This window comes from Perna viridis, chromosome 13 (assembly GCF_037379345.1).
Source record: "Perna viridis isolate PV_CMFRI_1.1 ecotype Kerala chromosome 13, ASM3737934v1, whole genome shotgun sequence".
Classification (NCBI taxonomy): Eukaryota; Metazoa; Mollusca; class Bivalvia; order Mytilida; family Mytilidae; genus Perna; species Perna viridis.
In genome coordinates this window covers 25,565,767-25,592,693 of record NC_142457.1, presented here as the reverse complement: position 1 = coordinate 25,592,693, position 26,927 = coordinate 25,565,767, and the positions used below count along the sequence as shown (strand labels likewise).

General features: G+C 32.5%; 2 protein-coding genes across 18 annotated transcripts in view; both read left to right on the top strand.

Moving 5' to 3' along the window:
• LOC148600095 (uncharacterized) overlaps nucleotides 1-26,927 on the top strand; it is a 101,586-nt gene that overhangs the window by 40,771 nt on the left and 33,888 nt on the right. For 11 of the 17 annotated variants that reach the window (XM_088559544.1, XM_088559542.1, XM_088559541.1 and 8 more), the window contains 15 exons: nucleotides 760-840; nucleotides 1,574-1,657; nucleotides 2,159-2,247; nucleotides 4,432-4,503; nucleotides 7,793-8,092; nucleotides 10,185-10,365; nucleotides 11,972-12,129; nucleotides 13,279-13,490; nucleotides 15,383-15,554; nucleotides 16,092-16,220; nucleotides 16,984-17,109; nucleotides 17,642-17,771; nucleotides 19,393-19,776; nucleotides 23,881-23,956; nucleotides 24,687-25,358. In XM_088559544.1, coding sequence (XP_088415670.1) covers nucleotides 760-840; nucleotides 1,574-1,657; nucleotides 2,159-2,247; nucleotides 4,432-4,503; nucleotides 7,793-8,092; nucleotides 10,185-10,365; nucleotides 11,972-12,129; nucleotides 13,279-13,490; nucleotides 15,383-15,554; nucleotides 16,092-16,220; nucleotides 16,984-17,109; nucleotides 17,642-17,771; nucleotides 19,393-19,776; nucleotides 23,881-23,956; nucleotides 24,687-25,358 — 2,866 coding nt within the window. The remainder of the gene's footprint in view (nucleotides 1-759; nucleotides 841-1,573; nucleotides 1,658-2,158; nucleotides 2,248-4,431; nucleotides 4,504-7,792; nucleotides 8,093-10,184; nucleotides 10,366-11,971; nucleotides 12,130-13,278; nucleotides 13,491-15,382; nucleotides 15,555-16,091; nucleotides 16,221-16,983; nucleotides 17,110-17,641; nucleotides 17,772-19,392; nucleotides 19,777-23,880; nucleotides 23,957-24,686; nucleotides 25,359-26,927) is intronic. The other 6 variants (XM_088559549.1, XM_088559548.1, XM_088559547.1 and 3 more) reach the window with 4 other exon arrangements.
• Nucleotides 4,866-7,057, top strand: LOC148600096 (uncharacterized). Its single transcript, XM_088557136.1, has 2 exons — nucleotides 4,866-4,892; nucleotides 6,094-7,057. Exons 1-2 carry the CDS (start codon nucleotides 4,866-4,868, stop codon nucleotides 6,469-6,471), a joined length of 405 nt encoding a protein of 134 aa, XP_088413262.1. The 3' UTR covers nucleotides 6,472-7,057.

Below are 26,927 nucleotides of genomic sequence, written 5' to 3'. Positions count from 1 at the left end.
TCATTAGGTTTCTTTCAAATTTGGTGTGTGGCTTTATATAGATGGGGCGTACATTGTAAACCATTTTGGGTGATGTCTAATATCAACTACCTGCTTTACGTGACTTTGCCATTTTTACCTTTTTTTCTGAGTTCCTCATTTGCTTTTGTTATTTTGTATGTATCATTTTGCTCATTTTATATTTTTTTGTTGTGTTTGTCTGTTTTCCATGTCTAGTCTTTGTCCCTGAATTACATTCTTTTTATTTCCCCTAGAATCTTGGTTCCCTTGATTACTCTTTCAAAATAAGTGGAATGATAGAAAAAAGTTTCATCACAAAAATTTTGGCCCGCGGTGAAATGATTGATTTCAAATTTGATATGTTGCTTTGTATAGATGGGACATATAATGTAAATGATTTTGGTTGCTCTTCAGTATCAACTTGGTTTATAAATAGGGGTATGCCTAGCACGACCAAGTGTGCAACTTCATCTTTTTCTTCAACTGTTACTTTAAATGCTTGTCAAGTCAGGTAAACTGAAAATTATTTCTTGGTTTTCAGATCCTTTCTTGTCAATTTTCAGAGTACTTCAATTCCCATTTTTAATACAATTAACATTAGAATAAAAACAAAAACAAAAAGAGCCTCTATCATTTTTTCTGGCACTTATTGAACAGTGTAAAAAGCATTCCTTTTTTGGGGTCATTTAAAGGTGAAAGTAAATGCCCCCTTCAATAATTATTTTTCCTGAAAATGGTCTTTTTTATTTGTATTTTCAGCTTATCAGTTCCGTAGAAGATTTTCTGCTCCAGATCCACCTGTTAAGAAAATGAAGATAGAAAAGGCTAAAGAAGAAAGGAGTAAGATTTCAGTTAATTAACACATGATGAATATTAAGAAAAAAAATCATTGAGCTGAAAATAACAGAAAAGCAATTATGTGCCAGTCTCTGTAAGAAGCAGGCAGTGGGTGTAACATGGTCAGAAATAACCCACTACTTTGACTATATATCTAATAATCAGATTCAAGGAATAAAAACAAGATTTTTCATATAATTCTTTTGATAAAATGAGTTAATTTGATTGCACTGCAAATGAACTTTATAAGGGCAATTAACTGTTTTAAATCTTAATTTTTTTGGTGATTAATTATAAAAATTGCTGAACTCCGGTGTTGCAGAGTTCAAATAGTTGTCATTTCAAATAGAAAAGACTTCCTAAAGTGAAAGTTTATTGTCAAGTTTTTGGGTTTAAGATTTTTTTTCCCATTTTGCCTGATTCTTACAAAGGCTTATAATTGATGGATATCCACATACAATTTATTAAAAATACTGACGAGGAATGTTACTTTTTATCACTGTAATCTGATAGGTTAAAATAATTTTGTTATATCTCAATGGATAACAAAATTCTGACATGCCCCTATTCAGTTAAATTCAGTGCTACTTTTCTCATGTTTATCAATAAAAATATGCTTTAAAATTAATTTATAAGAATTGGCTATGATAAAAATTTCGTCAATTGAAATTTTTAATGACATAAATTTTGATTATTGCCAATTCTTAAATAACACTTATATCAAATTTTGTTTTAGGGAGGAGTTTTTCTCTGTATATGGACAAACTGTCACCATGGGAACGAGATCTGTATAATAAACAACCAATCATAGCCCCAGATGGTAAGACTTGGTCTGTTGCATTGAGGATTAGTCGAGAGTTGGCAAAGTACTTTTTGATTTTAATGTTATTTATTGGGACAGAATTTCAGCAATGTCCTATCTGTGTAGATTTTCTGAAACACGAATGGATCAAAAACGTTCTGAGGGATGTGATGTTTTTGAGAAATGATGTTTGCAGTTAGGAAATGGTTGTTTTAATTTGTATCACATGTGATATCAACCCAAGACTCCTATATCAACCAAAGGGCCACTGGCACACAGGGTGGTATAGGTCGAGGGTTGATACCAATTACAGTTCTTTTGTAGAAAAAGGTGGATAGTACATCATAGTTTAAAACCTTGTAAGGTTCTCTTTCAATAACTTATGTTTTTGAGGTAATCATAATCATGATTTTAATGAACAAATTTTGAGGAAATCATGATTATGTTTATTAATTAATCATACAATTATGTTTAATCGGGAATCATATTTATGATTATGTAATATTTCCTTCTATACAGGTTATATACCAAACTCAGTAGTGAGGAAACGTATTGGTTACTCAAGTCCAAAAGTCAGACGAAGGAAGGATACATGGACCATTGATTCAGTAGGTCTTATAGCAATTTGAAATGAACTGGCACCACTACCAATTTCAATTTTTCTCATTAGGCTTCTGGGTGATGTAAATATCTTATAGAATTCTACCCTACATCACTGTTATATAACCACTGAACACATGTATGATCTTTTTAACACAGTTTTTTAAGTTTAAATAGCTGCATGTCAATTATAATAACTTATTTTACCATTCAAATCACCATATTTACTTTGAAACTTGTATAAACTTTTCTATGTTTCTTAATGTAAGTCAGTGTTATCCTGCACTCTGATATTTTTTGTTGTTGTAAAGAAATGTCTGCTTTTTCACATTCAGAATTTTTTTGCAATCTTTGTTGTACTGTATATTTAAAATTTCTGACTTTGCCAGTTGCTTTTCATTAAAGAATGTCTGAAAATATACAAATTTTGAATATTTATACAGTGGATTCCACTAAATATTGTATACGTATTAATTACATATTCCTTTCAATTGCATAGAAAATCTAAGAACAAAAACATCTTATCCATGTAAAAAATGCCACTTATTTGCATAAGACCCAAAATTAGAAAATTACTCATACTTACATAAATAATTTTCTAAATTTACTCAAAAATGTACCTAAATGGGTAAAACGACAATACATCATTAGTGAAATACCTCAGTTTTCTAAAAAAAAAAAAAATTAAATAATTTTCACAACAATATTTTCCCTTTCTTTTAACTAGACACTTTGGCAGGAACCTAATCAGACATGATAAAGAATACATACCACTTAAACTTTGATAATATAAGATATTTCCCCTTCAAATTTTCATGTTAATCTGTTAAGCCATGTGGAGTTATTGCCCTTTTTTCGACATTTTTTTGCTATTTTTAATGTTATTTCTGTCAAAAATCTTCACCTCTGACACCACGTGACCAATTGGAATCAAACTTGGTATGAATGTTCCTTGGGGTATCATACATAGAACTGATGTGGGGATATTTGATCTGTTGTAGAACATTGCCACCATTACTAAAAATAGAACACAGGGTTCAGACTGTGTGTTTTCACATATATCTCCAAAACCGTTAGGTTTAGCATAATTATTTCAATTGCTGAAATGACCCTTATTATAAGGCCTTCAAAAGTCTAAAGGGATAAAGTTGTCAGGTGACTCCTTGTAAGAGTTATTGCCCTTGAAAGATGAAAAATGACTTTTTTTACAGTTTTCAGCTGATATCTTGACAACTATAATAGATAAAAAGAAACTTTCAATCGCTGAAATGATCTTTAAGATAGTCCTACATTAAATTTATTGCTCTTGAAAGGCAAACTTTAACCAGGTGAGCGAATCAGGCTTCTGGGAGCCTCTAGTTTTCTGACAAATAGGGTATGCAATTAACAGGAATCCACTGTGCTAGATTCTAATATGGGGCCTTATAAACCTTTAACAAAATATTTTACACAATATATCTATCCCTGGGCAATTCAGTTCAGTAATAGTGTTTCATATTAGAATTGAAATAATTCATGTTAGGTATGTTGCAGTACTCATGCACATACAATTTAGCCTTTATATTTGTATATTATACCTTGCTAATGCTTTGGATAAAATACTCAAATATAAAGACCTAGCCCATGTGTAAATGAGTACATCATAATACTGTGAAAGTACTGTTGTTCATAGGGTACCATTTTTCATGGTTTTCGTGATTGGGCCAAATTACAAAATTTGGTTCTCAACAAAAAGGAGATTTCCATTGATGTGTATACTGAAAACCTCCAAACCACGAATTCAAAAATTCACAAACTTGTGTTTCTTCCCTAATTCACAAAAATTGGTATCCACAAATTAAAGTACTTTCATAGTAATACATTGAAATATTTCTTGATTATAATTACATACAAAACCTTATCATTTTACAAAGTATTCAACACAACAGCTGACTTATTAAACACCATTCAGTTGAAGTGGTTAGATATCAGCTAAAACAATCTCATATAAAACTCATAACTATGTAACAGGGATGATTTTCTTCCATTTTTTAGCAGATTTCTGCTATTTCAAATCTGGAGTTTACCATTACCATTCTTTTTTTACTGTATATTAATATCCAATTTGCCAATTTCCACTTAGTTTGTTGACCTCGTAAAATTATCCCTGATGTAAGAAATTAATTTTTCTTTTAACTTTTGTCTGTTTTCAGGTAAAGGTTCCACCACCTGCTAAAATGGTCTACAAACCACAAGCTCCTGAAGAGGAAGATCACTGGGAAGAGGTAATTATCTACCCTTATATAAACTCTCCTTTTTGAAAATTGTTAATTGAAAAGAACTAATTTTTATACCCTTTCGTTAATAAAAATTAATGTAGCTTTTCCCATATTTATAGTATTACCCGTTTTACCATATTAGTAATGCTTACTAAAATTCTTCTATCCCTTTTATAATTTGATTACTTTTGATAAGATTAATAGTACATGTGTGCATGTGTTAGAGCTGTCAGAATCTTTCTCACATCCTGAGACTATAGTTCTTGCTTATATATTCAAAGGGTGTAACCAATGAAAATTAACTCTTCCTTAATTCTTTTAGCTTGTACATAAGTCTTCAGGCATTGCACATCAATTTTTCTAAGGGTATGACAGATTCGATGATTGTCTTACATGTACATGTATAATAGAACCTTTTTTTTTCCTATAAATAACATACTGTGAATGTATAATTATTCGTTGGGTACCAATTTTTGTGGGTTTGGTAAACCATGAAATTTAGTTCCCTACGAAAAGAAAATATTCCATTTGTTTGTATGACAGTGTTGCCAAATCCACGAATTCAAGAATCCATGGACTGATTATTTTTCCCTAAACCAAGGAAATAAGTACCCACGAATAGAAGTACTTTCACAGTGATTTAATATGAAAATAAGAGATGTGGTATGATTGCCAATAATTTAAGCCTAATAAAAACTTAAGTACCAGTCCATATAAAATTCAGACACTGCCAATGGTAAACTGATTCATGGTGAAGAAAAAACCATCAAACAATCAAACAAACAATTTTTTTTCTGTCTACATATGCTATACTTTCACATAACAACAATCTTTTTTTCATTCAGATCTGCACTTTTTTTTTAGAAAATCATACCTTCGTCTGCCACTAAAATCATACCTTCATCTGCCACTAAAATCATACCTTTATCTCCCACCAAAATCGTACCTTCATCTGTCACTAAAATCATACCTTCATCTGCCACTAAAATCATACATTCATCTCCCACTAAAATCATACCTTCATCTGCCACTAAAATCATACCTACATCTCCCACTAAAATCATACCTTCATTTCCCACTAATATCAACCAAATCAAGAACGATAACTCTTGCTAATAAAATGCAAATTTCATGTACAATTTATATAATTTTTTATCTCAAAAGTGCAACATCAAAATGAAAAACTGAGACTGGTTATGTGATCTATAGCTGTTCCTGAACAAGAAATAAAACTGAATTTGGTGGGTTTTTGACATGTATGTATCACCTTTTGTCTGATTTTTAGAAAGACTGATACTTAAGCATTTCAACAGATTTTTTTTCTCCAAAAGATAGCAAATGCCAATATTTTTATAAATCTTAACGGCAAAATCCTGTTATAACTTATTTTATATGTTGTGTTTTCAGGGAAATGTGTTAATTTATAGTGATCAAACCTCATGAATACCCTTTTACCCTGATTTCCCCAGATTTCCCAATATCCTAAAACTGTTTATCTCTAATAGGAAGAAATGTAGGTAACAGTCAACCATCAAATCACCTTGAAAATAAACAAATCCATGTATGAAGGTCAATGAATATTCATAACTTCATAAGTATGACACATTAACATTACAATCGCAGGTAAAGGCCAGATATTTGACCTTTTTGAATGACCCCTCAGAGGATGAAAGTGAACCTGAAACTCGCCCTGTTAATAGGGGTAGAGGTCGAGGTCGCAAGAAAAGGTCAAAGCCTAAAGTTGACTTAGATGATGACCTTGACCTTGAACTTGATGAAAGTGAGGCTGTTACAGATGCAGACATATTTGAAGGGGCTGAAAATGAAATTATACAAGTTTATAGTTCTCAGTCAAATAAGAAGGAGAAGGTACCCACAGCACTGAATCACGTTCAGATATTGGGTTTTTCTAATTTTAATTCATCAATGCTAAATTCATCTAAGTGCTATCCCACAGCACCGAATCGCATTTAGAGATTGGGTTTTTTTCTAATTTGAATTAATATGGTTAATTCATCTAAGTGCTATCCCACAGCACCGAATCACGTTTAGACATTGGATTTTTTCTAATTTGAATTAACCCATGTTTATTCATCTAAGTGGTATCTACAGCACTGAATCACATTCAGAGATTGGATATTTCTAATTTGAATTCATCTATGTTAAATTCATCTAAGTGCTATTCCACAGTACTGAATCACATTCAGAGATAGTTTTTTTTCTAATTTGAACTCATCAATGTTAAATTTCATCCAAGTGCTATGTTTTACTTCACAACAAATTAAAATGGCATAGCAGTTTGAGTTTCTGCATTACATGCTCTTAAAACATCATGTGTGTGCACATTTAAATTGACATTTGGTGTTTGGTTAAAATTGATACACTTTCATTCTTCAGTTTATTCCACTGTGTTTGCATTAGACATTTTTTTCCAGTTTTACTTGAAAAATTGGCTTATGTCTCAAAGATTTTCAGCACCTCTGTCGTGTATAATCATTATTATTGCAAGATCAACGGTTTTTGTACACTTCTTTTAGTAAATGCACATGTGAATTTTTCAGCAGTCTATTAAAATTATATGTAAGAAGCCTCTTAGAACACTGTAAATTCAGAAATTATTTATAATTTGCAGTCATTAATTTTTTTTTGGTTCTGAGAAAATTCCTGCATCAATTATGATACAAATTTCATAATGGGAGTGAAAATTATTGCAAATTCATGTCAGTCACATTTTTCATAATAATTTTTAAAATATTGCAAAAAATTTGTCATTTACAGCAGTTATATTTTTTGCAAGCTAAATTTCATTGCTTACAAAAATTTATTCCTTTTCAGAAATTCATGATATGATACAATTGCAATAAATTAGATTAAAAGATAACCAGTTCCTGTAATCATAGCTGTTTAAGTAGGACTCCAGCTAAGAATCATGCAAAATGCGATTCATGGGTGAAAAGCCTACATATTTTTATTTTTGATTTTTTTTTTAAATGTCATGGTAAACAGAAATAAACATTTGGTTTTTCATATAACCCGTGCTCTTAGGAGATAAAAATTATATATAAAACACTGTAGATTTCAAAATTAAGGGAGATAACTCTGTAAATGACACTCAAATACAATAAAATCTACTGGATTTTCAATGTGGATTATCTCCTAAGAGCAGGCAGATTTTAATGAGTAATTGCACATTTCATAATATAGACATATAAAGCAACTTCATATAAAAAATCTTTATGCTTGCATGAACCTGGATCCTCTGAAAACAGCTCATTACAAATTCTGCACAATTTAGGTGAAGGCCAGATATCTCCAATTCCTCGAAGACAGTAGTACAAATGAGGATCAATCCTCGTCAGATGAGGAGGAACCTAAATCAAAACAAAAATCAAGAGGTCATGGTCGACCAAAAAATAATGGCAGAGGTCGTGGCAAGAAAAAGGTCAAACCTGTTGACAGTGACGATGACATTGAATTTGACAGCAGTGAACCTGTTGAAGACACAGATATTTTCCCGCCAGGATTTGAGGCGGAAATTGGACAGGATTTGGTTGGTGGGCCATTTTCTTTGTTGCGACCTGGTTCTGATCTGAAGGTAGTCATTGTGTGGCTTGACTAACTCACTTTTGGCTTAAGAGAAGTCACTGGTTGGTTCCACTCACTCACACTTCTTATCACTTGCTTAAAAGTAGAGACCGTGTGAGTCTGCTCTTGTTCTGATTTTGGTGACTTGGATTCAAAGTAGTCACTATGTGATTCTTCTTACTAACATTTGATTGGTGTTGATTTTGATTTCATAGCTAAAAGTAGTCACTGTGTAATTTTACTAACTCACATTTGTTTTGTTATGATCACTTTGCATGAAAGTAGTCACTGTGTGATTCTAACTCATGTTTTTCTTCTTTGGATTTTAAACACTGGCTAAAAGTAGTCATTGTAGTATGTATCTACTAACTCACACTTGTCTATTTTGGTCTGGATAACTTGGCTTGAAATTTGTCACTGTGTGATTCTACTCTCATTTGTCTTCTCTTGAATTTCACATAATTGAATTAAAAAGTAGTATACTGCAAATAGCAACCAGCCTGTTCAGGGTTGATTTTCTTCCGTTTTTTAGCAGATTTCTACAATTTCAAATCCAGATTTTACCGTTACAGTTCTTTTTTTATTGTATTTTTACCTCCAATTTTGCCAGTTTCTGCTTCGTTTGTTGACCTAGTAAAATCATTCCTGCCTGTAATGGATGTAAAACATTTTCCTCATCCATAATACGTCCATTGCTATTTTGCTTGTGCAGTACCCATGAAATTGATTATTAACTTTTTAATTTTTTCATTAACCTCATTTCTCAGATTGTTGATTAAAAGGTAGTCAAATCTTGTTATACCTCCTCCACATAGTTGTTTGGACATATTGTTTTACCCTTGTCAAGTATTCCATTACATGTATTCTGGGATGACCAATTTGCCAGATTTTGTGTAAGTACTTTGAGACATTGAACTAATTTTTTGTACGCAGGTGTATATTGATGAGTTGCAGATCAAGTTTGAGATTTGTTCCAGTTCAATGATTTTTTTTTTGTGTTGTGGCCCTTAAGGAGATAGACCTAGGATAAGGGGCATAACTCTTTAAATCAGTGATATGTTTGCATCATATTCAATTTCACCAAAGCCTATTAAGCTTTCATTTGAAACAAAATGAATTCAATCCAAGTTACTTTAATGCTTACATGAGATTGATGTAAAATGCTGACTACAAACATTCCAATGATTTGTAAGAGTTGGGTCCCTTACCTTGGTCTACATCCTTAAGTACAAAAAATTACTGTTAAAACCAGTTTTCTGGATTTTTTTTTTCTAAATGCCTTGTGATATTGATCAGATTATTTGTATGCAGGTGTATATTGATAAATTACAGTTCTAGATTGAGTTTTCTTCTGGTTTTTGATTTTTTTGTGAATAAATGTCCCTTGATCTTAGAAAAAGTCCTGTTAATTTTTGTTTTCCAGAATTTTTTTCTCTTTATGCCTTAAATCAAAAAAACTGATGATTGATATGCAGGATTGTATTGATGAGTTACACACTGAGGTTGAGTTCTGTTCCAGTTCCTTGAATTTTGATGGAGTAATTCCCCTTGAACTTAGAAAATTGCTGTGCAGACAGGGCATTCCTATTGTGCTGACACATAAAAATGGCAATTATTGAGCATTTTCTGCTCATACATTAGATGTAATTATCATAATTTTCTGATAAAAGTGGTCCTAAAATTCTGGATCTGCCAATTTGAGTCATGGTTGTTGGTTTGTGTTGCTTTCTTAACATTTTGTTCTTTAACATACCTCTTGTCGCATCGCATTTATATAAATGCTGAACTTGTAAAGGTAATTTTGCAAGTTGTGACCTTTTTTTATGTCTCTGACTGATGTAATTTTACAATATATTTAATGATGTTCAGAGGATATTATAGAGTTGGTCTTCCCTTAAAAAAAATCAGTTTAAGGATGGCTACTAAAACTTATCTGTGCCATAACTTGAACAGCCTTTGTCAGGATCCCGTTTGCTGTCAATTTCACATCCTTTTGTTTAAGGACTTCATGTTGTTTTTCACTATATACTCTCTTTTAGATTTTTGCCATATTAAAAAAGTGTTTTTGAAACTTTATGTGAAAAATTCTTGTTTGTACCTAGGACATAAGGCCATTCAGTTGGGGAGACTCCCAGGAAGGGAGACGATCCACTGATTACACACCATGGAGAAAGATGCAAACATTCATGCGTGCAACATCTACATTGTCCAATAGGAGCACAGGAAGTTCAAAGATGAAGGGAAGCAGACGGTCAACACCTACTACTCCAGGCAAATATGAATGTGAGTTAATAAAAATATATGATCAAACTATTGATTACAATTACCAGTCACCAACTATCAAAATCATCGATCAGTTTCACTGATTAAGTCAAATCACAGGTCAATGACTTGAGTGGAATCACTAATCAGTTTTACTTACAAAGTCATATCACTTAGTTAATCTTTTCTGAGTTAGTCAAATTACCTACCACTGTCTTAATTGCCAAGTCAAATCTCAAATCACCACATCAGACACAATTCCAGCCACTGATTAAAGCAAATCATCATATAGTTTTACAATGTTGAATTGTCAATCATAGTCATAGAAGTCAAATCACAAGTCACCCTGTACCTCCACCTGAGTCAAATCATGACTAGTCAGATTAAATCAAATCACTAGTCACCACCTGATTCATTAAAAAAATCAGCACTAGTCATTGACTTTCTGACTCACCTGAGGCATTGAACAATTTTGCACCAGTCATTGTCTTTCAAACTCACCTCAGGGTAAATCACCAATCACATTTTTGTCCACTGATGCCACAACTTAGTGAAAATGCCAGTAAATTTAAATAATTGGTATTACTTAGAATTTGTATATTTAAGTTGTTTAAAAAAAGATACATACAAAATATTTACTCATTGAATTATTTTGGCAATTATATTTCTGAAGAGTTTTATTATGCCTGTCTAAGACAGGCAGTATTATGGTATACCGTTGTCTGTCGGTCCATCGTCCACACTTTGAAGAATAACTCAAAAGTGCTTTCACCAACTTTTATGAAACTTTGATGAATTGTTCATATCTATGGATGTAAGCTCCCTTTCGATTTTCAGGAATTTCAGATTTTTCGTTTCTGTGTTATGAATCTTTTTACTTAAAAAAAGGGGGGCATTTTCCAGTTTTCGGACAATAACTCAAAAACGCTTTCACCTACTGTAATGAAACTTTGGTAAATTGTCTATATCTATTGACATAGGCTCCGTTTTGATTTTTATGAATTTCAGATTTTTCGTTTCCGTGTTATGAATTTTTTTACTTAAAAAAAAGGGAGATTTTTCAAGTTTTCACACAATTACTCAAAAATACTTTCACTAACTTTTATGAAACTTCAGTGAATTGTTCATATTTATTGAAGTAAGCTTCTTTCTGATTTGTATTTACTTTTCCGTGTTATGAGGTTTTAAAAAAAATGAAAAATTGTTGAAAATGGACTATTTGTTATGTTTATGAACTAATAAATATATAAGGTACTTGGTAACCATCTCAGAAAAATGTGTTTTGAACAAGATAGAAATGTATGGGTGAAAAATCAAGAAAACAAACTGAGTTAAATTTGAAGTAGACTTGATAGTGCCAAATTTTTGTGAATTTTTTATGTACTTTTTTTTGCTGGGAGGGTGTATTTGACATGCAGGGATCACAGTATTTCTGGTTGATCATATAAATTCTTAAAAGCATAAGGACAAGTTAGAAGGGCAACTGGCGTATCATGCGCTTAAAGCACAACTCTTTATTGAGTAATGAATTGTACAGTAATGGCAGAAATTATGTAACTAAAATTACAAAAATTAAAATTCTTGGAAAGATGTAATTTTCGTTTAATCTTACTTTCATTCTTTACAGTGAAATCTAAAAGATTTGACTTCCACAAGGTTGACCTTGACCTAGGTACACCTGACAGAATGAGAAGGTCACTGGGAACAAAGAGCCGAGAGAGGACAAAATCATTTCGCCTGACTAACATGGTTGTTGATGAGCAATCAACTAGTGTTACATTCAAGGTAAAAACCATTCATCCAATGTTACATTCATGGTAAAAACCATTCAGCCAGTGTTACATTCAAGGTAAAAACCATTCATCCAATGTTACACTCATGGTAAAAACCATTCATCCAATATTACATTCAAGGTAAAAAATGCAATGAACTAATTTATGAAATATATCTTTGTAAGGCTCTGACCTCTATTCCCCCATTACTTAACAATGTAGATTTTCAAATAAAAAGTTTTAATTCTGGCTGCTGCTAAAAAAATATAGTAAATTATTTTTGCATTTGTGTGAACAAATTTTTTTTACATTAACATAAAATCCAAGGCCCATCCTCAAGAAGAAAATGGCTTCTGACTAAAGGATTTTATTTTTCTTGGAATCCACAAATTTCACATTTTGTAAATCAAAATATGATGATCAGTTTTTTTTGTCTATTAACTTTTAGTTGGTCTGATTTCTGCTTTCCTTCTGTTCTTCATATTTCATGCTGTGATTTTGTGTTAAGTTGAATGGAGAGTGCTTCTTTTCATTTTTTTTTTTTGTGATGGCATAAAATATTTTGAAGAAGTATGCTTAACAAATTTACTTTATCATTTACTATTTTATGAGCAACTCGGCGGGTGTTTCTAGAAAAGCAGAGGACGCTTACCTTACCGGTGCACCTGGTCCATGCACCCAGTTTTTTGTGGAGTCTAAGTTGCTCATTTGCTTTTGTTACTTAGTATGTATTATTTTAGTTACTTAATATTCTTTGTTCTGAATGTCTGTTTTCCATGTCTGGTCTTTGTCCCTGGATTACTTTCTTTTCATTTCTGCTTGAACTTTGGTTCCCCTGATTACTCTTTAAGATAATGAGATACAAAGTGATCCATGAATGCCTAATATTGTGTCCACACTTGCCCCAAGTGAACAGAGTTCAACTGTCTGCAGTATTATCATGCTGCACTTGGTAAAGATTTTTATTAGAGATTTGGGGAATGAAGCATTAAAATTTAAAATGCATTTACACCCCTTAATCTAAAACCTTGTTGTTTATAAAAAAAAATTGAATTACATGTTCTGAAAAATATGTGTAACACATTTGTGGCATTTAAATGAAAATTAAGTACCCATGAAAATTACATGACAGAAAATATCTGATGAAAAAATTCTCTCCTAGGATGGTTCAAGGTCAGGCCTAGGTCACAGGAAGGGCATGTTACCAGCAGTAGATATGGATATCATTCGTCGTCTGCTTGCTGAGGAGTTTTTCCCAGATCTCCAAGGAAACGAATCATTTGACTTAATCATGCAGAACCTTATTAGATTACTGGATACAGAAGATGCTGAACTTCATTCTCAAATCTGTGCTTATATTATTGCTATTCACAAGTGAGTTCTTAAAGAGGTAGACCTAGGGTAAGGAACATGAATCATTGAAATGTTTGTATTCAGCATTTTACTTCAATCTCATGTAGGCATCAAAGTAACTTGGACTGATTTCATTCTGTTTCAAAGGAAAGTTTGATAGGCTTTAGTGAAATTGAATATGATACAAACATATCACTGATTTGAAGAGTTATGAACCTTACCCTGGGTCTACCTCCTTAAGTTTGGTTTTAAAAACACTTCAAATATTGGTGCTGAATATAAAGTACAGTGTAACCTGTCTATACTGAACCCTAAATAATCTGAAAATGTGTTTGAACAATACATTTATAAAGTCCCTTTATCTTTATTTCAATGTATTTTAAACCTTGATTAAACAAACATCTATCTATACAAAACCAATTTTAAAGTCCAAGAGGGGTTCTGGTTAGACAGCTTTACATAACAAAAAATGAAAATAAGAAAATTGAGATTTTTGACAGAGTTATCTGTCCCTGAAATTTTCATTATCAGTGCATTTCAATGAACTTACAACTCATTTTATCAACATAATATAGAATATCTTGTCTTTGTTCTTCGATTCAAATGGTACAAGCAGTCAAATTAACCACTGTGAAAGTTGTGGCTTATTTCTGACTATGTTCCACCTACTGCCTGATTCTTACAGATACTGACACTACAAAATAGGGTTCAAAATTATTTTCAAGAATGAAAACTACTGAACTTCTTTTCATCCTGATGAAAAAATCCACAATAAAAGTAGACATAAATATGGTAGGTATAGGACCTAGGTAGATGATATAGCAGAGATCCTGCACCAGAGACATTCAACGGTTCTAATATTGAACCCCTATAAAAATCGACTTCTGTTTGATTCTATAGTGACAGTACAAATGATAAATTATTATTCTGTGAATTCAAAAATTTTTGCCGATTCGAGTTACCAAGTGAGAAATACTAGTTTTATTTTTGTGACTTGCTACTGGAATGATAAAAATAAATCATGAAATTTCAGCCTTTGCCATTAATATTTACCAAATTAGATTCAAGTTCACAGGTTTCCTTTACAAGTGTCAACAACTGGTGTTAATTTCTCTGTTTTTGTATAAATTGATACAGTATTCTCAAGTAAATGAAAACTTGCATTTTAAATGGAGACCTAATCACGAATGAGTAGATCTGAACTGCTAATGACAATTAATGCTGTTGATGGTACATATATCTAAAAAATATTGTCATGTAGCATGCATCGTTTGCATAAGTGAGTGTGTAGGAGATTCAGCATGGGTAATAGTGCGTACTGAAACAAAAACAACAATCATTTTAAATTTCACTCCTTTAAAATCTATTTTCATTCTAAGTGTGAGAAATTGATATCACTATTATCTGCAAAAGAATGTGTGTCTGCTGACAATTAAAGCGATACGCACTACCCAAACATAATAAACGCATAAGAAAACACATTCCTTTATTAGGACCCCAAGAGCTTTGTAATCAAGATGCAGTAAAACAGAATATATTTGAAATCATTCTAACTATCCTGATGAGGTTGTTAAAGTGTAACTTGGCTTTTCCTCTCCCCTGACTTGCGGACAATAATAAACGACCGGATATCGTTGTATAAACTAACTTTGGGGTGCCTCAGTCGATTTGTAACATCTGTTGTTGAAGATGGGTAAATTATAAACAGACGACCAAAGAGTTCAAATGCAAGTTTTTATCAATGCAATTGCCTGTAGTTGTATTTTTTGCATTAATAAAAATATCATGAACATTTCTGAACTTACAGTATTTAAATTAGGGTCAGTGACATTTCACACAACTTTAACAGTTTATGTAAGCTTACCTACATGGTCAAATTTTATTCAAATATAGAAATCAACCTTTATTTCTAGTGAAATTGGTATACCAGACCACTACTTAGACAGAATTGTCAGTAAACTGTCTGTACAGCTGAAATGGGAGAGTGTGCCCATCAGAAGGAATGCATTACGAGTCCTCAGAGCTATTGGTGCCGACAGACAGGATGTTCTAGCATTGTTGTTACCAATGTTGGTCAGTTCTGAGGTATGTGGATTGAAAATAAGAAGGATGTGTTGTAGAGATTATCAGAGTTTTCTCTTTATCAGCAACTTTATCAATTTTTCATTTGTTCCTACTGCCTGATAATTTCTTATCTCAGGCTTTTGTAGGAATATTAAAAAAGATTTGCAATTTTCAATGACAGCGTTATGTAACCTCGACATTGACATCACCAATAAACATAATACTGTAAGTTTTTGAATTCTTGACAGAAGATTACATCTCGTTATGTTGGGCTGGCTGTGATATTTTTTGTCTGGACTCCAAAGCTTGATGTTTTTCTGTATTTTATTATTGTTCATGTTATTAAATAATGTGGAATATGGGCTATACTGCAATCAAATTATCTGTCTGCCTGTTTATTCTTGATTTTAGAAAAGATTTTTCATCTTGTACTTTAAGTTGAAAATGTGTTTTATTTTTGTCATGTCAGTCGATTGATTTCCTATTTAACTGCTTTCTGTCATGAGTGTCATTGATGTGATGTGAACTCTCACCTTTGACCTTTAACATCCATTGTAGGAGGATTTGAGAGATGAAGCAAAGGAAACTCTGGCATACCTTGCTGGTATTGAAAACAAGGATGAGTTACATGAACTGATGGAGTCCCTTGGTATGATCCAACCTCACTTTGATAGCAAAGAGGATGAGGTAAGTCCGGAACACTTTTTGGACCGAAGCATATAAGTCAGTGTGTGTAATATTCAGAGCCATTCAGATAAAAATAAACTAACAGGTCCATTTTAGCCCAGAGGATGTGGTAACACTTTGTGGACAAAAGTGACCTATATCATAACATTTTGATGAAGTCTGTACTCTAATATGGAGACATTCAAATTAAAATAACCTAACATAGCCATATATAATGTGCTGACTGTACCAAGAGGATAAGGTACCAGGTAAGTCAAGAACACTTTTTGGCCAAAATAGGCCTGTATCATTTATCAATTGTAGACTTTTGGCTAGGTCAGTACATTAAATATGGAATCACTCTGTGGGGTTCAAATAAATGTAGGTTCATGGTTAAGGGCCCTCAAATTGCTGATTTAGGACCTTCAAAATCTTTTCATCTACATGTAGGTCCTAGACCCGGTTCCATAAGAAAAATCTCAAATTGAGATTTTAAAATTCAAAAGGTAGTCTGAGAAAGCACTAAAATATTTTGTAAACATAAAACTACTGTGATAAAGTAAAAAGGGGGGGAGTTTATATTAGCTATATTTGTAAAACAAATTTGTTATTAGCATTATAAAGGTAATGTTCTTCAGATGTTGTGTTTATTATGGTGCATAAAACAATCTAACATTGCTGCCATGTTTGTTTATAGAAAATATGGCCTCAAGCTACATATTTATACTTAACTGCCTTTTTCAGAAGTCTAGACTTTTCTCGTATGATGATCGTTTTATTACAGGAGGAAGCATTGAAAGCACTAGCCATGAGATTAGATGTCCCCTATAGGTCAGAGAGCTTCACTGATTGGATCAATAATTGGGTGGATGATACTTCCTCAATATATGACAGTGATTCTGAAATTGGAGTAAGTTATCTCCCTTACATTGTACTTTTTACACTGATAAAAAAAATAGGAGATGTGGTATTATTGCCAATGAGACAGTCATCCACCAAAAGTAAAGCAAAAAACAAGTTAAGGAAACATTCATGGATAATTTCTTTGTTCCAAAGATATGTGAACCAGTGAGTATGGGAGCTCTTTTTAGTTTCCCAAAAGTGATTTAAGTGATAAAAAAAATATTTTACATTGTTCAAAGCCCCAAACTTACTAATCAGGAGTCAATTTTGTATTTCGCTGATATGTAAATATGGTAATGTAATTTGATAATTTAGCAACTCCAAAAAAGAGGAGGTTAAGACTGAGAACCAAGAACTTTTTCCTTGGCCTTAGTGGCAGTCTTATTTTTGTATTTGTTTAATAAGACATGTAATGTAAAAATATCAACACAAATATTCTATCATGTTTCGACCGAACCACAAAAAACTTTAAACACAAGTACCACAGAAATAATAGTTCCTCCACTCTAATTTGATGGTAATTTACTTTCAACTTTTAGTTGAACGATATTGGCAAGGCTTGGGATGGTAGACAGCATAAATATAAACAGGAATCACTCTACATGACAGAAGCTGCCAGCAGAGCATCTACTCGCCTTAGGGAACTTACCTTCCTCAGTAAAGGCTCACGTAAGTACTTCTCAGGAAGTTTGTATACCTATACTGTGAAATCATTATTGTTCGTGGGGTATATATTTTCGTGGTTTTTGTAGGTTTGGTACCCAATGAAAAGGAAATTTTCCATGTGTTTGTCAAATCAACAAATTCTAAATTCTACTAACTGATAATTTATCCAAAAACCACTAAAATTGGTACCCAAGATTAAAGTAGTTTCACAGTTATGGAGAAATTACGATAAATCATGTTTCTCTGTCTTAATGTTATTATCTACATGAAGGATTTTGCTTTCTATAATTTTTATATTTTTTATTCAGAATCATCATATTTTTAGCACTGAAAAGGAATGGCGGGTATATCATGTGCTTTGGCACAGCTGTTATTATGCCTCAACCAAAGAAGTAGCAAGGGGATTAAAGAATGCTACCATTTGTCCCCTTAAAATTTCTGTCAATTAAAATCTCCTGGACACGCTAGAAACAGCATTCTTTAAATGCTTGAACTTAACTTAGCAAATATTTAATCCTAGATATTTAGCATCCAGTTAATTTTAAAGGGCAAAGGTAAATGTCAGTCTAATTATACCCCTTGCAAACAAAGATTGTTTGGGTATATAGGAATCATCCCACCTTTTTAAAGATTTTACATGTTAAAACCTTGTAAACATAACTTCTCCTTAACCGCTCGAAGTGTTTGATGAAATTGTATTGGAAGGTTTGGCATCATAAATAGATGTATAAGAAGAAATATAGTCACTGTTGTTGGACTCAAAAGGGGAATAACTGAGCATTAGGGCTGTGCATTTAACTCCATTTGAAGCAGGAAAAAGGGGGGGGGTAATCTCAGGGAGTTTTTTTTCTAGTTTTAACACAATCAGAGGATTCCAAGTTTAGTTTTGTCCTTTCCGTATTCATAGTGAGACAGGCATATCATGTGCTTTAGTACATCTGGTAACCATATAGCGGGTACATTTGTAAGTTTTGCAGGATGGTAATTTTGGTTTATATTAGCAGTTTTTCTAAAAATGCTAAATTAAATTCTGCAAAATATTTTGGGCATCAGTAATCAGTGCACCAATTAGCATCAGCCTAAATTAGAAACACCAAAATTTTTTATATTACTTTTTGCCTCAAAATTGCCAATTGGTACACCTGCCAAAATATCCCACCATATAGTATTACTATTTGCTCATATTAGGTCTTCCTTTTTTAAGGTCAAAGGTCAGTGTCTTTTTTTAACATGACTGAGGAAAGCCATATTTTGTGTTTCCCTTTTTTTTAAATTCTCTATCCAAATCAAATCTTATGTGATCTGTAACAAGTGGTTTTATATGTTAGGAGCTAGGATGTCTATTTTACTGGATTTCTTATAATTAAGCAACACAGTTTGCTGGGGTTTCAAATGTATTAGAGGTATTTACATCATTCTTGATGGAGAGTTTCTCCCCTTGGTATGATTTTGTAAAAATCAGAATCACATTTGTTTTGTTGATTCTATTGATTAATAATTGGCTATCACTTGAATGGTGTAGTACACAGCATGAAGCATTCCCCCCAAATTGACATTTTTTTGCGGTATTTGAAGTACACTTTATATACACTGTATCTAGCACATGCAATCTGGCCTCTTGCAGCTACACGAGAACTCTCTGGGTTATCTACCCTGAGTGGTTATGATGGTTATTCAACTGATGTTTCACAAGGTGATGGGGATTTTACCAACAAAATGAGAAAAATCAATGGCCGTAATCTAAATACAAAGACTCTTTTCCATGAACTTGACAAACGGTGTTCAGAGATCAAACTTGAAGATTTTGACAATAAATCAGAAAATGAGACCAAAATACTGGCAAAAGACGAAGTTGATTGTGCTGATAAAATAATTGAGGAGAAAGTGGTTCTTAACTGTCCTGAACTTATGGAAGAGGTTTTGATAAAACTCCCAAATGGCAGCAAGGAAGATGACTCGGATGACATTGTATCCAAGGGAGATAATTCAGGAGACTGTGTCGTCAATGGTATATGCAACAACAGCATATGCATTAGACTTACACATTAAAATGGTTCTAGATTTGCATGCTTGCTTTCATTGTGGTTGCATTAATCATATGATAAATGCATGGTTGCTTTTATTGTGGTTGCATTAATCAAATGATAAATGCATGGTTGCTTTTATTGTGGTTGCATTAATCAGGTGATAAATGCATGGTTGCTTTTAATGTGGTTGCATTAATCAAATGATAAATGCATGGTTGCTTTTGAAGTTGTAGCTTACTTTATACTGTAGCATATTTTCAAATGTAGCTTACTTAGTTGTAGTTGGTAGCCATTGTTGCTTACTAAATATACTAACTAGAGTTCTATGGTTTGGTTATGATAAGTGCTTTTTCAAATCTGGATTTTACCATAACATTTCTCTTTTACTGTTTGTTTACTTCCACTTTTGTCATTTTCTGAATTTTTTGTTGCATTGGTAATTATCCTTTCTGATAATATGTGCCGATGGTCTGCCTTCATGGTTATTGTCTGTTCCATTCACAGGCTAGGACATTACAGATCCAGCTTTGAGTGTTGGACTAGTAGTGAACCAAAATGCTCAAATATCTTATTGTTCCTGAAGTGCACACACTTTCTTTTAAGGTTGGCATTTTCTGGAATAACTTGGCATTCTGTAATTACGTAAATAACTTCCTCAAGCATTACCAATGGAAAGAAAAGTCCTTGAACACATCCCAACCCATTACTTGTATTAAGTCTTACATGTAGCTAAGTTTATTGAATATTTATGGTGATAGACTTCATGAACCTCAAGGATTTATATCATTTCAAGGGCAATTACTTTTAATTATTTTTGTACATCATAACCTTTGCCCCTTGTAAGACTTTAGTATGCCTAGTTTGAAGAATCATTCCATCAAATGGAAGTTTTTTATTTATTTCTATAAAGGTTTTCAAGAAATCAACTATAACAGCCAAAAAAACCATCAAATTTGGCCTTTTCAGGGCAATAATTCTGATAAAGAATTATTTCACAACTTAGACCCAATTTAGAAGTAGAAAGGTCGACTTTATCTGTATTTCTTCAGGCATATTTTAAATACAATGTTGTATCCTCATACTCTATGTATAATTTTCAAGATTAATTATATTTCAATATTTACTAACTTCAATGAAAGAATTTTTGAAACCACCGTAAATGCAAGTGCTACTTTAATTCACCTAACTGACATGAAAGTCTTAGATATATGAACTTATTATGATTTTTATTGTCTTTAATAAATTTTCAGCATCAACATGAAATAATTTTGGTTTGTTTTTGTTTATTTTCTCTGTTTTGGAGCTTGTTCCAGGTTTTGATTAAGAATTTCAGTCCTTTCCTTCAAAATTCTCAACGACTAGGCCAAGTAATAGAGGACTGTATAGGATTGAACTAGACTACACTTCATTTCAATTGCCTGAACCCTGGGCATTGTGTTATTAGCTGTAGATTAAAGTAGAGCAGCATCCTACATGAGAAAGAACTCATGTGATTTCGATAAATTTTTAACTATATAACTTAAGTATGAAGTGATAGTGTTGGTAATAAGTTCATAAACTATTTCATGTCTGAAATGCTTAAGGTATTGAAGTATTTTTTATATGGCAAAATAAATTTAAGTATATCAATACTACAATAAAACTGTACTTTATAGCACTTGAAAAAAATATTTTAGTTTCATTTTAAAAATTTTAGGGTAACATTGTGAAAAAGTATTTTTTAGGGAGGATAATTTGTAACTGGTAACAGTATATAAGGGAGGTAACAACATCTGTAGAAAATACCCAGAAAGTAGCTTAGGAATAAGTTAATGAATGGGATACATACCTGGCACACTCATTCTGCATTATACTGCATCCAAAATGTATTGACATATTTATTGATGATATGCGGTCAGTGCATGAACCTGCATAAAATCTCAATTTCTCACTTAAAAGAGACAAGAAAATTCATATTTTAAGCTTTGTGAGATTTCTTTAGTGGTATCTCACCCATGGGTTTAGACAGAATATGTGCGCTTTTCCATAAAAAAATGGTGCAATTGAATTATAAAGTGTTAATGAACAATCATATTGTACCAATATTGAATATGTGTTTGAAAATTCTTTTTGGATGATAATTTTTTGGAGGATTATCGGTGATTGATTATTTCTTACAGTTTGTTTATACTAATTTCAAGTGATCAAAATTTTACTGGCAAATGATAGAGACATCACGATCAGCTGTTAAATGCAGGTCATTTCAACTCAAACTCATTGAAAAACTAACTCAAAGTGAAAAAAAGAATCAAACACTCGGTTTTTTTTAATCAAAACCAGTAATTAATTAAGTATTTCTCCATCTAAGAATCAGGCAAATGTATAGAAGGTGTGGCACTAGAAGGGAAAAAACACTGAGATTTTATTGCATTAACCAATTAATTATACCTGATAACCACCAGAAATAACGATCAAAGTGTTTGTAAAATTTGCCTTTTTAAGATATTTATAGCCTTAATTTAGTTGAAATGCACTACAAAAAATGGCGGGGAAATTTTCCTGCACTGTTTCCTGATAAGCAGTAAAAAAATATCTATGTCACAGATGCTTCAGGATGAACTTAAATATCTTTTTGGTTGTTTTCTAGATGTAATGAATATATTTTAGGTGAAAATGACTAAATTGGGGAAAATGATGTGCCACCCATTGCCTGATTCTTACACAGAATGGTACTTAAAGATTTTAAAACATCAAAATGCAGCGGAAATCTACCTAGTTCTGACAAAACTGAAAAAAATTGTACTTTTTTGTGCACGCCCTACTATACCCATTTGAAAATTTGAGTTTTTCACATTGAAGACTTCTAATATAAGATACTGAATCAATTTGGAAATTACAAAGTTTTTCCAATGAAACATTTTAACTATCCCAAACTTTAGAATATAGGATTATATATATGAATATGTGGATGAGGGAAGAAACACAAGTTTGTGGATTCTTGAATTCGTGGTTTTGATATTTTCAGTATACACAATCAAAGGGAATTTCCTCGTTAAGGGCCAAATTTCGTGGTTTAGCCCACCCATGAAAACCACAAAAATTGGTACCCTACAAACAATAGCACTTTGACAGTAGAAGAATTGGTTGAAAGATGCATAGATGTCTTATATGATGGACCTACAGCAAGTGGTCTTTCTTTACTTTATAAAATGCTTTTAGTGCTTTATTTTGCTATATATACTGAGTATTACATATCAAAATCTGTATCACATGCTGTATCAACCCGAGACTTCTATATCATCCCAAGGGTCACCAGCCCGCAGGTTGATATAGGTCGTGGGTTGATACGGCATGTGGTACAAATTTTGACTTGTCATGTTCATTATATCATATATTTAAACCATACTTCAACTACGGTCTGTAAAGGGGTGTGATATAGGGTATGCGATATAGGCCTAGGGGACATGATGTAGGGCATGTGATATTGGTCTAGGGGTGTGATATATGGTATGTGGTATAAGGTAGACAATATAAGATTTAAACAATCACTTATAACGCATTTACAAAAAAGTTATATGTTAATCTAAAAATATGATGTACATTTATATACATATATATATGTCTATTTTTGCATGCTTGCTTATTGAAACTATCACTGTATACCCCACTTTGCAAGTGGGGGTATAAAAATTTGCATAACCTAACTTCCATTGGCTACAACATATTAGAGCAAAGCTATGGAGACTGCATCTCTTTTAAAATATATAATATTTACCAATAAAATCATGATTCGTTTTAATAATTATGTTATAAAATAATTAGATTATAATAAGATAAAGACATTTAGAAAATGTTATAGTTTATGGCAAATGATATTGTAATCATTTAAGTAGTGATAATTTTATCTTCTGCTGGGAAAGGAAAAACTTAATATGGTCTGTGTTCGTACAGATTCTACCCTTTATTCACAGTTTTTTTGTGAGTTCAACTCCTCTTGAGTCCAATGAAAGTTTTTTTTAAAAAGTTACAAGAATGTTTCTTGTGTTCAAATTACAAACCAATCATAGAAGGCATATTGCTAAATGCATTTGTTAATTAAATTTTAGGAACACCAATTCAAGAATTAGATGAGACAATTGCAGTTCCTGGTATGGAGGGGGATGGTGTGGAGCCCCAGGAGAGGTAGGGTATTTATTCATGGCCCACACAATATTACTGGAAAGGGCTAAGTCCCTATGGGGGGTCTCCCTATACCGTGAACTTTTGAAGGTAAGGTTTTTGCATGTAAACCAACTTATTTTACCGAGCAATTAATATTTCACTCATTTTATGAAATGTAAAAAATGAAAAATAGATTGCCATGAATAAGCCCCTTCATTACACAATATTATAAGTCTTGAAACTAGATTGTAGCAAATTTGAATTAAAATCTGAAACGTGAAAATAAATATCTACACAAAAAAAAATAAATTGGTTTACAAAGTTTCTTTTGTAATACTGTAAATGTGCTAATACATTTTTTTCCTGTTTAACATTCTTGTTTTGGCAGCTGTTTCACATTAACAGGCCAAACTCTCCTGTTACATTGAAACTTGTCTGAACCAAACCCCTTTGGGATGTAGAATTTGTTCAGGTTAGGCAGGTTATTGGTTTATCCAGGTTCAAAATACCTTTAAGCTTGTACTAGAACTTAAAAAAAAAATGTCTGGTTTAGACAGGTTTTTTTTATTATTTTGGGTCCAGTTGAAACAGGTTTTTGGATTATTCAGGGTTTGGTTTAGACAGGTTTCACTGTACTTAGAACAGGACAAATGTTTCTGTTTTGGTAGGTGTTGTGTTTAATGGTACATTAAGTATTGTTTTTTTGCACTAATTTTTTTTTCTTTCTTTTTTTTTGTGCTATTAATTAAAGTGTTCAGAAAACAGGTTTTGAAGCTAAAACAGATTGGTACAAAGGCAGGGCTGAAGGGTATAAATCAGGGGTTGATAAGTTTCGTGAGAAGGCAAAAAGTCTTGATGGCAGCAAAGAAATGGCTAATTTGTCCAATGGAAAGGGAGTGGGCAAAGGAGCAAAAGTAATTGTGGATGGGCACAGCAGGAGCAGTGATGGTGGTTCAGTAAGGTCAGATTTGGTTGAAAAGGGGTCAGAGATATGTGATGAAAAGGGGAAGGGGCTCACAGATATGTACAAAAAGAGGCACAAAGAAAGCGTTCTCTTTGAGGAAATAAGTGATGGGTATCAACAGTGGGAGAAAGTTTCAAGGTCAGAGGACAATAGATACAAAAAGGGCTGGGGTCATGACCTTGAAAGGTCAGAAGGGCAACAAAAGATAGGTGGTGGATTTCATGATGCAACAGAAAGAAGGAGGTCATATGGAGATAAGGGGAGGGCTGAAGGATATGACAAAAGGAGCAGGGAAAATATTGAGGAGGGAAAAAACAAAAATAGGTCTGTGGGTCATGAAGAAAAGAAAGGGGAATTCAAAAACAAGAAATCAAAGGGAGAGCATAGATTGGCAGATGTCAAAGATAGGTCAAAGGGATGCAGGTTTCCTCCTATAAAGGATAACAGGAAGGGCAATAGGTATGTTGTAAACAATGAGTTCCCTGTGAATGTACAGGTAGCTATATCAAGTGACTTAATGTCAATGATTGTCAAACTGTTTATTTGGAAAGGACCTTAGACCTCTGCCATTGGTAAGAAAGAAGCATGACAGTTGTTACTTTGAGAAATAATGTATATATATGAGGGCAAGGATTTTTATAAAAAAAATCATTTTTTATTAAAACCATGCACAAATCTTGAGACAATGTTTCCAGTCATTATTTGGAGTTTTGGATCTCTGAAACATACTGCGCTTTGGCAATAGGGGTTGAAATTCAGTCCCAAAACAAGTATTAGAATGTCACTGAATTCCAATGATTAAATCACACTTAAACAAAACTGACATTTCAAATTCTTTTAGACACCTTAATTAAAAAATAACAATCGTTGATTGAAGTTTAAAGGCCTATCTTTCAAGACTAATGGTTTACCATATTGTCTGTCCGTCTGTTTGATGTTTGTTCACAGAAGAAAGCTCTATTTAGAGTTTATTTAGATTTTAATTTATTCTTCCATGGTTATGGAACTTAGAAATTTGAAAACAAAAAGGGGGGGGTCAGGTTTATCATGTTCTTAAGCACTGGTGTTTATTTTATACTTGAACGTTGAAATTTTGTCAATATTGTGTCAAATTTTGAGGACCAATTTACATTGTAATTTAAACATTGAACTGATGGCCCAGTATTAGATGTCATGAGGTGTTAATTAAATAATGGATGGCATATCTCTTAATCAGTTTGGACTTGATAAAATCTTATGTTATTTAATGTTTTTTGGGTTTAAACATTTGTTTACACTCTATGTAATACAATTGATGTTGAAATATGCATAATCTGTATTTGAAATGGTGTTAAAAATTTGAATTTTGTCGAGTTTGAGTAAATAGGTTTTCATGGACATGTTTTTGTTTAAATTTCATTGTGACATTTTGAGATTGGTTTTATTATGAAAAATGTGAGACGGGAAGAATCTTTAAAACACCCTTGTTTGTTGTCTAGTGAAGTAATTACATAGATTTGTGTATTTGCATTGTAATTGAGCATTTCAAATATTTGGTTCCAAAAAAGGGGGGATGATACAAAGTGTTCGAGATTCAAGAAATCAGCCCTAGGAGTTCAAATCTTAAAACAGGATTGGAATTTATGATTTACGATTGTGAATGTCTGTGCAATAAGGGGAAATTCAGGGTTTATTATTGAAAAGTCAAGAACAAAAAAAAATTCTGATTGGATGAGATGGATTTTCAACTTCTGCCGAGATTCTGAGATTTATGGGGTTGTTGAATGTTGTTCTCTTGTTCTTGAAGTGTGTTGTGATTGCTTTATTACTATTGCAAATGTTCTACTTCAAACTGATTGAAGCATAATTGTCTTATCATTTAACATTCTCAGTAACATAAATTAACTGAGTTTCCAAGTACTTCAAAATTTTGAAATCTCTATCTTGGCTCCCGTTTTTGGATTATTGGATTGGCTATAGTGCTCAGAAACAAAAAATTTACATCTTTAATTTTCCTGTGCATAGGATTTGGATTGGCTTTAGGACTGA

Bases quoted from the DNA above. Each gene is read 5' to 3' on its own strand.
- LOC148600096 (XM_088557136.1), top strand. From the start codon at position 4,866: ATGACAGATTCGATGATTGTCTTACAT. The intron at 4,893-6,093 runs GTACATGTATAA...TAACTTCATAAG, and splicing joins ATTCGATGATTGTCTTACAT to TATGACACATTAACATTACA.